Source organism: Vipera ursinii (assembly GCF_947247035.1).
Source record: "Vipera ursinii genome assembly, chromosome: 4".
In the NCBI taxonomy this organism is placed as follows: domain Eukaryota; kingdom Metazoa; phylum Chordata; class Lepidosauria; order Squamata; family Viperidae; genus Vipera; species Vipera ursinii.
The window spans coordinates 57300676-57315279 of record NC_139514.1 but is presented as its reverse complement, the minus strand read 5'-3'; the positions used below and the strand labels follow the sequence as shown (position 1 = coordinate 57315279).

General features: G+C 37.3%; 1 protein-coding gene across 5 annotated transcripts in view; it reads left to right on the top strand.

Annotated features, from left to right (window-relative positions):
* The window catches only part of KDM6A (lysine demethylase 6A), a 167951-nt gene that overhangs the window by 115316 nt on the left and 38031 nt on the right, over positions 1–14604 (top strand). For all 5 annotated transcript variants that reach the window (XM_083362452.1, XM_083362453.1, XM_083362450.1 and 2 more), the window contains one exon: positions 4677–5452. In XM_083362452.1, the coding sequence (XP_083218578.1) occupies positions 4677–5452 (776 nt within the window). The remainder of the gene's footprint in view (positions 1–4676; positions 5453–14604) is intronic.

Here is a 14604-nt window from a genome sequence, read left to right as displayed (position 1 = left end):
AATACTGGACTATCAAATGATAAAAGTAAGCCTGCTGTAGTTTATTCTCCCTGGAACCTTAAGCATTCAGGGTTAGGAACTAAAAACAAAATCAGACTATTTGGATATATGCAGTTCAAACCAACTCAAACCTAATTTTATAAAAAATTCAAACCAAGAAAGAATGTAGGTCAAGCTGCAGCAATTTGAGGCTTATTATCCAACTTTTCACTAATAGGCATTCTATAATTCTGTACTTTGGAAGTCTCTGCCCGCTTCCTTTTTTCTCAGTTAGGGTACCATGCCTGAAAAAAAATGAGCTGGATCCCAGCCAGATAGTATAGAAGGGTGTACAAGCCTTGATAAGTTTAATTCCGACGGGTGCTTCTTCCACAGACTTGAGGGCGGTTTTTTTCTCCCTTCCTTTTTCTTGTTCCTCTGCAGCTTGATTGCAACCCCCACATCTTTCAGCAGAGCAGCCTTTAAGCTTATCTAGCTCTGAGACTGCAGGGACTTACAGTCAGGAGCTGTGGCTTACTTAAGTTCACTACATCCATTTCAAGTCTCTAGACAGCCATCCCAATCCAGGATGATCCAGTCTATTTTCTCCCCTTTTTCCCTTCTTAGTTTTTGAGTGAAATTATGTCCTTTGAAGAGAAATGAAGCAAATCAATCAGTCACTTTCTAGTCAGTTGACATCCCAGTTTGCTGGAATTAATGAATTTTCTGAACAATATTCAAATTCAAGCTGCTTTGGAGCTGTTGATTCCAAAAAGACATTGAGTAAATTGCAATAATTTTGGAGTACATACATTTCATTATACACAGCTGATGACCTCCCTACCTGTATCTATGATTTGGGAGATTGGGAGGAGAATTCCAAAGAATTAAAAAGACAAATTCTGGGCCTGCAAGGAGTAAAATATGCAGGTGTTTTAAAGGGGTTAAAGAATAATGTGCACTATTGCTGGTTATTGGGCTCCAGGTGGAAAGTAAAATGTTGGAATAACCTATGGGACTTGTAGACCACTTTGTGTAAAGAATTATCTCTAGGAGGATATAACTAAAGTTGTATAATAAAAAGTATAAATTTTTAATAACAGTCATATATTAGTCAAAATTAACCATCCCAAAACAATCTAATTATTCATGATATCAAAATATAGTATAAACTAGTTATCAGTCTTCAGAGGCCTTCCAGAATAATTTAGTCTTGACAATTTTTGGGAAGTTATCAGGAAAGGAAACATTCTTCCTGTTATAAAGAACTATTCTTAGGGAGAAGTTCCCACAGAGGACACCAACTTCTGCCAAAACCCTCATAGATATTTGGAACAAGCAGATTGTACACAGAAAAGGCAGTCTCAACAATTTCAAGTTTCAGTTCATATAGGGCTTCATAGTACCATCCAGCAACTTGAAGCCAGTGCAACTCTTACAGCAGCAATGTAATGTAACAAAAAGAGGACCAACCCATAGGCACACATAGCTGCATTCTGCACAGTTGAAGTTTCTAAGTGGTCTTCTAGGGCAGCTCGCTCGTAGGATAAATTACAGTTGTCCAAGCAGGATGACAGGTGACAAGGATATGAGTGACTATCCTCGGTGTAGTGGACCCTAGAAAAGGCTACAATTGGCAACCAGCTGAAGCTGGGCAAAGAGGTGGAATGACTATATATTTCTAGTTCTACCTGTAGATCATGTCTAGATTCACACAACATGCAGAGGGGGACTCGTTTGATCTTGCACTTTGCTGAAATGTAGCTGAAGTTAAACAGAAATTTTATACTCTCAAATCAAGCCACAGAGCAGTAGTTTCTGTCACTGTTCAGTGAGGATGGCTGCTCTACTTGTCTGCAACTAACTCCTGCCCTGTGCCTCATGTGGCTCCATCATTCATGCTGTATCTTAGGCAGATGTCTCAATTCTTCCTATGGGCACATAGGTTTGCTGGTAGTTGGGAGAGGCATGAGTTACATCAGGTAGCTAGGTGAGTGCAACAACTGCAACTGGGGAAAATTATGCCAAATCTGTTAACAGATCTCTGCCCAAGGAGAAATGTAAGTATTCTCCTATCCCCACTTTTTATAGTATGCAAACCAATTAATAAAGCATTGAAGTTTAATCAAGTTTAGTTTCTTATTTGTTTTTGCCATTATTTAAACACTATACAAATAGAAGTAGGATGGGCTATATCATTTTAAGTTGATTGCACAATAAAAAATATTCATTAGAATAAGTTATTAAGATTTAGAGTGTCCTGTTAAGTATACCAGGTTTTGGTATACCCATTAAGGCTTTCATTATGCTTTCTAATATTAAATCTTTGCCTTCCTTCTCCTTCAAGGAAGAAAAGGAATTAACTGGGAACGGGATTTGCAGCTTTGCTCACTTTAAAACAATAATCAAAGTACATTACATTAAATAGAGCATTCTTGGTAGTGAGAAAAAGCCCTAATAGCAGGGGTGTCAAACTGCTGGCCCGTGGGCCAGATGCGTCACGCGGACGCTGCGCCCATCCCTTTACCGACAATGGCAAAACAGTCCCGATACGTCGCTTGACATCACGTGATGTCATGAGTTTGACATGTCTGCCCGATAGCCTTAGTAAAATTTATTTTATTGCTGATGTTTTGCTGTATACTTATTTCAATAAAGTTTAATAAAAGTTGTGTTAAATTGTCCTGAATTAATTCTCAGATTTATTGGTATATTTAAGTTATTTATTTTGAGAGCTTTTTTGACATTTTTTTCCCCTCTCATATGGTCAGAATTTCTGCAAAATGTATGGTTACAACTGATGATCAGTTTGTCTACTTAATATGTAAAGATGGTTAAATTCTAAGTCTTTTGATCCTTGACTTTTATTTGTACAGTAATTGTAATCTACAATAATTGGTTTCTGTTTAAAAAGGTTTATATACAGTTCTTTTTTTGGTGGGAATAAATCCGTGTATAATACAGAGAGCTTTATTGTAAGCATGTGAGATTATTTGCCTTGCAATGTGTACCTTAAAAAAATCAAAGGATATCCAAAGTTCCATAGATGAGCAGACAAAAATTATGTTCTGGGGTATGTGGAGATAAAGTTTTTAAATAATTCTATAAGTTGTAAGCTGATAGGATTAATTAGTGGGTTAGAATACACATAATTTATTAAGTAATATATTCTTTGAATTATGAAATCTGCTCAATAATATAAAGTGATGAAATTGTGCCAGCTCTGTCCAAAGGCCACAAAATAGACTTAATAAACCATGAGTTTGTTTTATTTATCAGATTTATATAGCCACTCATCTCACCAACATGACTCTGGGCAGCTTTTAGTAACTGTCAGTTAAAACAATTAAAACCAATTAACCAATAGAACAGACCAGCATTTACGTACAAAATAACTACCTTGCAGATTGCCCATTTCACTGGGAACCTCAAGTCTGCTGAAAACAAAAAAACAGGTTTTCAGAGATTTCTTGAATGCCAGCAGGATAGACACTAATCTCACTTTGGGGTAAATGCTGTTCCAAAGAGTGAGAGCCATAGCAGAAAAGGCCCACTTCCTGTGTGCTGTCACATGAAGCTTTTTAGCAGATGGGGCCTATAACATACCCCTTCTGCTGGACCTAATGGATCAGGTAGATGTAAACAGGGAGAGGCAGTCCCTCAAATAACCTGGTTCCATGCCATGTAGGCCTTGAAAGGTCAAAAACAGTACCTTGAACTCTGAAGCAAACCTCCAACCAATACAGTTTGCAGAGTAGAGGTGTGATGTGTCATTCTAAGGGTACACATAACTTCCTGTGCTGTGGCATTTTGCAGGAGCTGAAGCTTCCAGATGCTCTTCAAGGGCAGCCCCATGTGGAACACATTACAATAGTTCATTCAAATGGTGACCAGGGCACGAATAACTGTGACCCAAGTATCATGATCCAACTTTGGCACACAACATAAAGCTATGCAAAGACCTTCCTAGCTTCTATGAGCAGGAGTTGTGAATCCAGACGGACCTCCAGATTGTGCACCAGGTCTTCTGAGACAGTGCATCCTATGCAGTACCAAAGATGGTGAGATCCCTGATCAAGAAGGTCCTAAAACCTAAAGTGACTCAGTCTTGCCAAGGTTCAGTTAAAGGTTGCTGTTCTCCATCCAGATACCCACAAAAAGCATTTCATTTATTTATGCATGCACGCTTGGTTTTCAGAGGTTTGCAACTTGCTGCCTACCTAAGTTAAAGACAACTTTTATTAGTCACCAGTGGCAACTTGCAGAACTGTTGATGGGTGGTGTATACATTTAATTAATAAATAAAAGTTTTGCAAGTTACCATTTGTGACTTTAACTTAGGCAGATGAATTTCCACTATAAATCCAGATGGCTAAGCCTTTTAATGCTTTCCACAGTTTTAGAATTTGAGCTATAATAACTACCATTTGTCCCACGTTGTTTCTGAGAGTGGACTTTTGTGTTATAGTTTATTTTATGATGATGATGCTTGAGATATGAGGAGAGATCTTCTGATACTTCCTTTTCAAAATAGGCTTTTGAAATTCATGTTTTCAAACTGCAAGTTGAAATATTGAGAACTGTTGAAGAACAAAATATTGAACAAACTGTTGGGAAAGTGTTGAAGTTATATCTGATTCCTAAGCCATAAAATGTATGTTTAGGTATTTAAATAAAATCATGTTTCTTCTCTCTAGGGGCTTCAAAAAAGTCAGAGTTCACATTTGGCAGGTCCTAATAGTGAACGACCTCTCTCTTCCACTGGGCCTTCCCAGCATCTCCAGGCAGCTGGCACTGGTATTCAAAATCAAAATGGACATCCTACCATGCCTAGCAATTCAGTAACACAGGGGGCTGCTCTCAATCACCTCCCCTCTCACACTGCTACCTCAGGTGGACAACAAGGCATTACCTTAACCAAAGAGAGCAAGCCTTCAGGAAATACATCAGCAGTGCCTGACATAAACAGGCATTCTGGAGAGACACATAACAGCACTGCCAGTGTAGAAGGACTTCCTAATCATGTCCATCAGGTGACGGCAGATGCTGTTTCTAGCCCTAGCCATGGAGATTCAAAGTCACCAGGTTTACTTAGTTCAGACAATCCTCAGCTCTCTGCCTTGTTGATGGGAAAAGCCAATAACAATGTGGGTACTGGAACCTGTGACAAAGTCAATAACATCCATCCAACTGTTCATACAAAGACAGAGAATTCTGTTGCCTCCTCACCATCTTCAGCCATTTCCACAGCAACACCTTCTCCAAAATCTACTGAACAGACTACCACCAACAGTGTTACCAGCCTTAACAGCCCTCATAGTGGACATGCAGTTAATGGAGAAGCATTGGAGGACTCTCAGAGCCCCATAAAAATCAATCCTCCTCTTACTGGACACAAACCTAATTCCCCGATCATACCATCTATGTCGGTATCTATATATCCAAGTTCTGCAGAGGTCCTGAAAGCATGCAGGTAAGTGCACAAACTCTTTAATTGCAAGTAAGAATTTTATATTGTATGTACTGTATATCCCCCAAATACTTTAAATTTTATTTAAAGAAACAAAAATCATTAAATTGTACCATAATAGATATCTGTTTTTAATTACCGTATATGTCCCAGTGAAAATGAATATGTGTTCTGACTTGAGCACCTTTAAAAATGAAACTTATGAAAATATATACAATAACTAAATGTTTGGATATGTATTGAAAATGTAATTGAAGAGCAATCTTACCCCCACCCAATGTTATTGAAAATTCTGGCTGAAGAAATGGAGTAGTCACCAGGAGTCAGAATGAAAATGGCAATATATACAATGGATATAAAAAGTCTATGCACCTATTAAAATGGCAGGTTTTTGAGATGTAAAAAAAAAATCAGACCAATATTTCCACCTTTAATATAACCTATAGGTTTATAATTCATTTGAAAATCTGAAATCTTTTAGGGGGGGAAAATGCAAATAAAATAAAATAAACCACAATAATGTTGTTGCATAAGTGTGCACACCCTTAAACTAATACTTTGTTGAAATACCTTTTGATTTTATGAGAGCATTCAGTCTGTTGGGGTGGGAGCCTATCAGCATGGCACATCTTGTCCCCTCTTGCTTGCACAAGCACTCCAAATCTGACAGATTGCAAGGACATATTCTTTGTACAGCCCTCTTCAGGTCACCTCAGATATTTTCAATTGGATTTAGGTCCCACCTCTACTTGGGCCATTCCAAAACTTTGATCTTCTGGCGAAGCCATTGTTCTGTTGATTTGGACATACGCTTTGGGTCATTGTGGTATTGAAAGGTGACATTCCTTTTCATCTTCAGCATTTTAGCTGATGGTTTTGTGCCAAAATTGACTGATATTTGGAACTTTTATAATTCCCTCCACTTTAAATAAAGCCCCAGTCCCAGCTGAAAAAAAGCAGCCCCAAAGCATAATGCTGCCCATCTCCATATTTCACTGTGTGGTGCATTTTTGCGCAATATTGTTTTTGCACCAAATATACTTTTTGGAAAAATGGCCAAAAAGCTCAGTCTTGGTCTCATCAAACCATAACACGTTTGCCCACATGCTTTTATCAGATTTGATGTAGATTTCTTTTATCAGATTTGATGTAGATTTGATGTAACGGGGCTTGGATGTTTTTCTTTGTAAGAAAAGGCTTCAGTCTTGCCACCCTACCCCACAGCCCAGATATATGAAGAATATAAGGAGAGTGTTGCCATACGTGGTACACAACCAGTACTCGACAGAAATTCCTATTGCTTTTTTAATTTTACTGTAGGCAGTTTTTTCTTGATTTTTCATACATTTTGGAGGAACATCCAGTTCTTAGTAATGTCTGTCTTCATTGTGTTCCATGGTATATCCAGTGCCTTGGATTTTTTTTCTTCTTCTCCTGACTGATACCTTCCAGTAACGAGATCCCTTTAATGCTTTGTAAGCTCTTTGCAGACCATGGCTTTTGGTATAAGAGGCAACTGAGTAAATCTTAGTAAATTAGTATACCAGTAAATCAAGTAAATCCTACTAGAACAGCTGAACTTTATATGGGCTTGAACAGAGTCACTTTAATTGATGGTAAGTGAGTCTTGACCATTATTTACCATCAGTTTGAATGTGATTGGTTAATTCTGAACACAGCCACATTCTTACTTATAAGAAGCTGTGCACACTTGTGCAACCAATGTAGTGTACATTTTTATTGTTTTTTTATTGAAAGGTTTTACAGTACATTTTATTTTTAACAAAACAAAACCCCTCCCACCCCCTCCCCTCTTCCCAACCCTCCCCAACACCTCCCTCCCTCACCCTCCCCCCTCCCCGACTTCCCAGAGCTAAATACAAGGTATAAAAGTAGAAACAATCATAATCTACCATATGCAAACAACAATAAACTATTAAATCTATCGCACTTTAACTCTTATAAAATAACTACAAGCACTATAAATATCACATCAATACTTATTCAAATGCTAAATGAAACTTTTTAGTCCCATATTTATTCTGGATGTAATCAATCCATTTTTTCCACTCCACAATATATCTCTGTTGCGAATGGTCTTTCAAATACACTGAGATCTTCGCCATTTCCGCCAGGTTGGAAACTTTTAAAGTCCATTCTTCTATAGTCGGCAGTTCTTCCTTCTTCCAATATTGCCCTACTAAAAGTCTTGCTGCCGTAATTAAATTCAACATCAACTTAGTGTCCATAACAGTAGTGTCAGTAGTAATACCCAGTAAAAACAATTGCGGACAAAACTTTATCCTTTTCTTAAATATCTTCTGCATATTCCACCAAATTTTAATCCAGAATGCTTTAACCTTTTTACAGGTCCACCATATATGAAAATACGTTGCATCTTCACCACCACACCTCCAACATTTAGGCTGGCAATTCGGATACATACTTGCTAGTTTTTTAGGATCTAAATGCCACCTATAAAACATTTTATAAAAGTTCTCTCTTAAATTTTGAGCTTGCGTGAATTTTACATTTCTCACCCAAATCTTTTCCCAAGTATCCATTGTAATGGCTTCTTGAAAATTCTGAGCCCACTTTATCATACAATCTTTAACAAGTTCTGTCTCTGAATCAATTTCTATCAATGCAAGATATATCCGTTTGATATGTGCTTGATCTTGATTTCTGATTTGCTTTACCAAATTTTCATCAGTCATTGAAAAACCAATTTTCTGATCTTTCCACCTGGCCTGTAATTGCCCATACTGAAACCAAGTTTGAACAATCTTTTCTTCTCGTAAGATATTATACGGCTTCAAATGCCATACATTCCTTTCCAAACTTAAAATTTCCTTATATGTAGTCACATCATGTTTAAACCCAACACTTATATTTTCTATTGCGTGTTTCGGTATTGCCCATAAACGTATCTTATAATTTAGCTTATGCCTATACTTTTTCCAAACTCGCAACAGAGCATGTCTTAAAATATGCACCTTGAACACATTATCCACCTTCTTATCATACAATAGGTATGCATGCCAACCAAATAGCAAATCATGACCTTCAAGATTTAATAATCTCACTTGTGTTAGATTAATCCAATCACTTATCGCTGACAAAGCAGCAGCTTCATAGTATAGTTTAAAATTAGGCATTCTAAGACCACCTCTCTCACGCGTATCCTGCATAATCTTAAATTTAACTTGTGGCCTTTTCCCTGTCCAGACAAATTTATTAATACCCTTTTGCCATTCCTCCAAGTTTAAATCCTTTTTAAGAATAGGTATCATTTGAAATAAAAATAGAAATTTCGGCAAAACATTCATTTTCACTGCTGCAATTCTTCCCAATAAAGACAATTGTAGTTTTTTCCAACTATCCAATTCTTTTTGAACTTTTCCCCAAAGCTTTTCATAATTATTTTTATATAGCTTTGCATTTGAGGGTGACAAATATACCCCCAAATATTTAACCCTTTTGACAATTTCAAATCCCGTTAACGCTTCTAAAGCAGCCTTTTGTGATACTATCAAATTCTTAGACAACATTTTAGGTTTTTATATGTTAACCTTAAATCCAGAAACTTTCCCATATTGCATTATTATCTCCATCAATTCTACAACAGAATTTTCTGGCTGGGTCGCCATAACAACCAGATCGTCTGCAAACGCCCTCAGTCTATAATCCTGATCTCTTATTTGAATTCCCTTAATTCTTTCCAAATCCCGTATTTTAATCAGTAATATCTCCAATGTTAAAACAAATAGTAAAGGTGACAATGGGCACCCCTGCCTTGTACCCTTTTCAATGTTACATACTTCGGTCAGACTACTATTTACTATTATACGGGCTGTTTGCTTTTGATATAGTGCCCTAATTGGTTGTAAGAATTTATCCCCAAAATTCATTTTATCTAATACTTTCAACAAAAATTGCCAATCCAATTGATCAAAAGCTTTTTCAGCAGATCCCTGCAGTGTTGATCTTTTTACATTTTTTATTGTTATTTCCCCCCAGCAAAAGATTTTAGTTCTTCAATTGAATTATATAGCTTCTATGTTATATTAAAGGTGCAAAAGTTCTGAAGTGATTTATCTTGGTTTTATTTTTTTTTTTTCACATTTCAAAACCCTGGCATTTTAACAGGGGTGTGTGAAGACTTTTTATATCCACTATAAATATATTCAAAGGGACGCACTGGCTGAGTGAGTTAGGACGCTGAGCTTGTCGATCAGAAGGTCGGCAGTTTGGCGGGCCGAATCCCGAGTGCCGCGTAACAGAGTGAGCGCCTGTTACTCGTCCCAGCTTCTGCCAACCTAGCAGTTTGAAAGCACGTAAAAATGCAAGTAGAAAAATAGGGACCACTACGGTGGGAAGGTAACAGCGTTCTGTGTGCCTTTGGCGTCTAGTCATGCCGGCCACATGACCACGGAGACGTCCTCGGACAAGCGCTGGCTCTTCGGCTTTGAAACGGAGATGAGCACCGCCCTCTAGAGTCGGAAATGACTAGCACGCATGTGCGGGGGAACCTTTACCTTTACCATTATAAATATATTCATATTCTCCTTTGCCCCACTGAAATCATTGGGAAAGGATTGGTTTTATTGAAGTTGAAGGAGTCTCCTCTCCCAACATGCCTTCTCTGCATGGAGCTAGGCACAAAGTACACTTTTGATTCCTGTTCTTTTTGTCCTGGGCCACACTTAGGGGGTTTATTGTTCACTTTTACAGAGATTGGTAGAATTTTTTTTCCTGACTTCTGGCCAGCCTGACTTGACATCTAAAGAATGAGGTAGTGGTGTTGAACAGCAATACATTAACTGCTCTAGAGATTCCATTAGAAACAAGGAATTGGTTATCTTCCTTCTTCAGGAGAACAGAGCAGCAACTTAAAAAACACTTGGAGTTGAAAACAGTTCTTTGTAGCTATGTGAGCCTGCTGTTTTGTTCCCTAAAACAGTGTTTTCCAACCTTGGTCACTTGAAGATGTGTGGACTTCAACTCCCAGAGAGTTGAAGTCTGGGAGTTGAAGTCCACACATCTTCAAGTGGCCAAGGTTGGGAAACACTGCCCTAAAAGAACAGAATTGCACGGCTAAAAGGTTGAAGAAAGCACTGTAATTCTTTGTGGAAAAAGAGAAGTTTTACATTCTGTGTATTAAACTCTGTTTTAACTATGTACATTTTCACAATTCTTTCTAATTGAATGTTTTGGGACAAAATATTACTAAACATCGTTTTTAAATGCAGACACTAACCTTAATTCTAATATTAAAGTTTAGCATTATCACAAAAGTACAAATTTAAAACTTTCTGTTTCTGAAGTAAGGAAATTACTTGAAATAACTAAAGAGAGACTATAAACATTCAAAACCTTCAGTTTTCCCCCGCCTTCACCACCAAAAAATGACTCTGGAGTAGGAAATATTTTCTTTGGTTTTATATTTTGGTAGCGTCAACAATTCTCATTTTTTTTAGATTTTTAACCATTTCTATTAATACAATAGAAAAAAATGAAAGATTGCATAGAAAACTAAAAAAGAAAAATACAGATCGTGCATATCTGTATATAAAATTCTGTATAAGATTTCAGGGAACAGTAGCAATAGTTCATTATAATTTTCCATAGATATCCCTGTTTGTTAGTAAACTGCTAAAATATTTCTGCAGAAATAGGGTGTACAGGCTTTGTTTATGCATGAATTTCCATGTAATAGGCATATATTTTAAAAAATGCATTCATATTACATCTTTGCCTCAAAGTTAGCTAATATATTTAATAGTTTCCTCCCAAGATGAAAATTTCTCCTTTTTTGACAAAACCTGACAAAAAGACTATAGAAGTTTCTACTGGGGTATGGATAAAGTTTAAATGGAGGTATATAGTTAAATTTCTGCCATCTTTCTTTTAACCAGTTCTAGGCTTTGATGACATCCTTCTGGAGATTATAGGATTTGCAGTATTTTCAACTTGGATTTTAATAATTGTCATGATTGGTCTGAAGGTTTTATTATAAAAATTAATTCTTGGAACTATAACATTGTAGAATTATTTTCATAAACCCAAAGAGTCTTTGGATTATTTTTTCAAAGAGCAGACAGTCATGATGCATCCTGCCTTAACAACATAAAGACATTTTCTAAATTGTTATAAATAAAGAAATGAAAAAAGAGTCCCTCTTTGAGGATGGACAGTTCAGAAATGTGAAATATAAATAATAAAATAAGAAACATTCCATTCTTTCAAAAGAAACATTCCTTTCAGTTCATACAAATATTGGAGGTTTTTAGATTTGGCTTTATGTATTCATGGTTAAAAATTTAATATCTCCAGTAACTATAATGTTTCATTTTTACTAATACATAGTCCGTACTGCAAACTTCAGGGGAGAATAAAGCTGGTTTAGCTTTCCATAACTCTTAAAACAAGCACATACTTGCACCTGATGTGCATATATTTTAATAGGCAAGTTCAATTTTCTCTCTGTTTTATTCTAAACATCTTTGTGACAGTGAGGGAATATGGCGATGAGAGCATTACTATAAAAGCCCAGTTGTGAATCGGAAAGGAATGAACTCATGAATATAAATATGGGTGAACATAGTAAACACAAAAAATGTTTGAAAATTAGTAGCAGCCCCCCAAGACATTGGCTATATTTCATTCTTGTGAATGTTTGAATAGTACTCTATCACTGCCTCTGTTGCTTAGCGACAACAATTCTGATAGTCTGGCAATTCTGGCATCATAACTCAAGGACCGTGTGAGTCATTAAGCAAAGACCTCATGTTCTTACGACTTCTGACTTCCTGTCAGCTTCCCCATTAACCTTACTTGTGGGAAGTTGGTATATAACGTCAGAAATTGCAGTCACATGACCATGGTTTACTGTGATGTAATCATGATCCAGGTACTGAGTGTCTAGATCATGATTGTGGGGACAATGCAATAGCTAGAAGTGTGAGGACTGGTCATAAATTCCATTCATTCAGCACCACTTTGAGTGGTCTCTGAATGATATGTCATAACCCACAGACTATCTGTAAAGGATTGCTTTGGGATTCTGCTCTGATATTTTACCCACCAAAGGTATTTATTTCTGTATTAAAAAGAGCTGTCAGTGTTTTATAAATTCTTCACAATTGAATCTGATTTTATTTCATTTCTGTTCTGTAGCTATTTAAGCTTATTTTAGATTTTACTGTACAATTTGTTTTCTGGTTAAATATATAAAATGTCAGTGTGGAGAAGTATAGAAATATAGCAAATAAATACAGAAATTTATTTGTATGAATATATTTCTTCAGAACAATTACATTAAAGAGCACAGCTCAGTAGAGTACAGGGTAGAGTGCTGTATATTAAAAGAATTTACTGTAAACAAATATTGCAAGTGATGAATCATGTAGGAGTGAGAAATAATAGAAAAATAGGTACTGATAAATTATTGAAGGATATTAAATGTGAAATTGTTGAAATTGAGTTACCACTTCTTATACAAATACAATTGTATTATGTTGCTGAGTTCTGCTACAAGCTAGAGAAATCTACCAACAAAACCTCTAAGACCTGGGAACAACCCAGAAGAGTGGGCATCCCATGTATCTCTCAGGTGAAGCTGTGCCAGAGAGTAGGGGCAGCAACAGAGAAGGGATGCTTCCTCAGTCCTACAAGGTGACAAAGTTTAATTGAGGGGACCTGGAGCACACCCAGTCTGTCTGAATATTGCCAGGTGGACAGAAATCTGGAAGCAGATGGTCCATCAGATAGCTGGGATAACACCATGAAGGGTTTTATAGGTAACAACCAGCACCTTCAATTGCATCCATAAGTGAATTTGCAGCCAATGCAGCTTATGAAGCAGTGACGACATACGGACATAATGAGAGTGCCCATTACTGAGAACCAGTTTAGTGGTTTAGGCACCAAGGTAGAAACCAGGAGACTGAATTCTGGTCCCACCTTAACACATGAAAGTCAGCCAGGTGACTTTGGGCCAGTCACTCTCAACTTACAATGCCAGGTGACAAGCTGGTCAGTCAATTTCTGCCACAACCAATGGATCAACATCTGGTGATCCAAAAATTTAACCCTACAGATGTGGGGAAAGGGGGGGGAGTGCCCATTACTGCTCATGCTGCTGCATTTTGAGCCAGCTACATCTTCCAGATGATCTGCAAGGACAGTCCCATATAAAACATATTGCAGTAGTCAAGATGAAGTTATACAGAGGCTCTCTTGATCACTGTTGTGTCCTGCCCATCAAAAACATTAGTATATTAGTCTCTAATAGGAAAGTGAAACCAATGAAAGATAATGGAATTATAATTCAGTGATGGAATTATCCTCAATCCAAGGGGGCCAAACAGCCACAGCTTCTCAGGCTTGGGCTAAAGTTTGTTCCTCCCTAGCCAGACCTGAATAGTGTCTAGGCTATAGACCTGAGTTAGTATATGGACAGCTTCACCTGCGCAAACCATGGTTGAGATGCAGAATTCTGAACTGATGGATGTCCTTGCCCAATGGTTTCATATAGACGTTAAAGAATAACAGAGTTGAAAGGAACCTTGGAGATCTTCTAGTCCAACTCTGTGCTCAAGCAGGAAACCCTATAGGAGAAAAATGATTGTCCAGTCTCTTCTTAAAAGATTAAAGAGGAGAGGAGTTGAGTCCAGAATTTTCCCCACAAGTGAGGGATCACAGATAGAGTCACTCCCTTCCCATCAACACAGATTGGAAACAAATACTGTGGAAAGGATGTAAAACACTCCAGCACAGTTCTTCCCATTCTCAGCCCTTGCATTTGGGCCAAGTCAATAGTCTGATCAATGGCACTGAAAGGATGGATACATCATCACCCTACCCTAGCCTGGCCAAAGATAATTGACAAGCATATCTCCGTAAAACACCCCAGTCTGAAACCCAACAAAATGGCTTTGAATAATTCATTTCCCTTAAGATCCACAACCTTCCTCACAAAAGGAAGATTGGAAACTGGATGATAGCTGCTCAAAATGGAGAAATACAATTATTCAGCTTCTAGCATCCATTACTGAAATAGAGTAACGTTGATGCTGTGATTATGAACTAGCTGTGAAGATGTTGTCTAAATTTTGTAAATGAGTGCATATGATCATAAGTATGAGGACTGG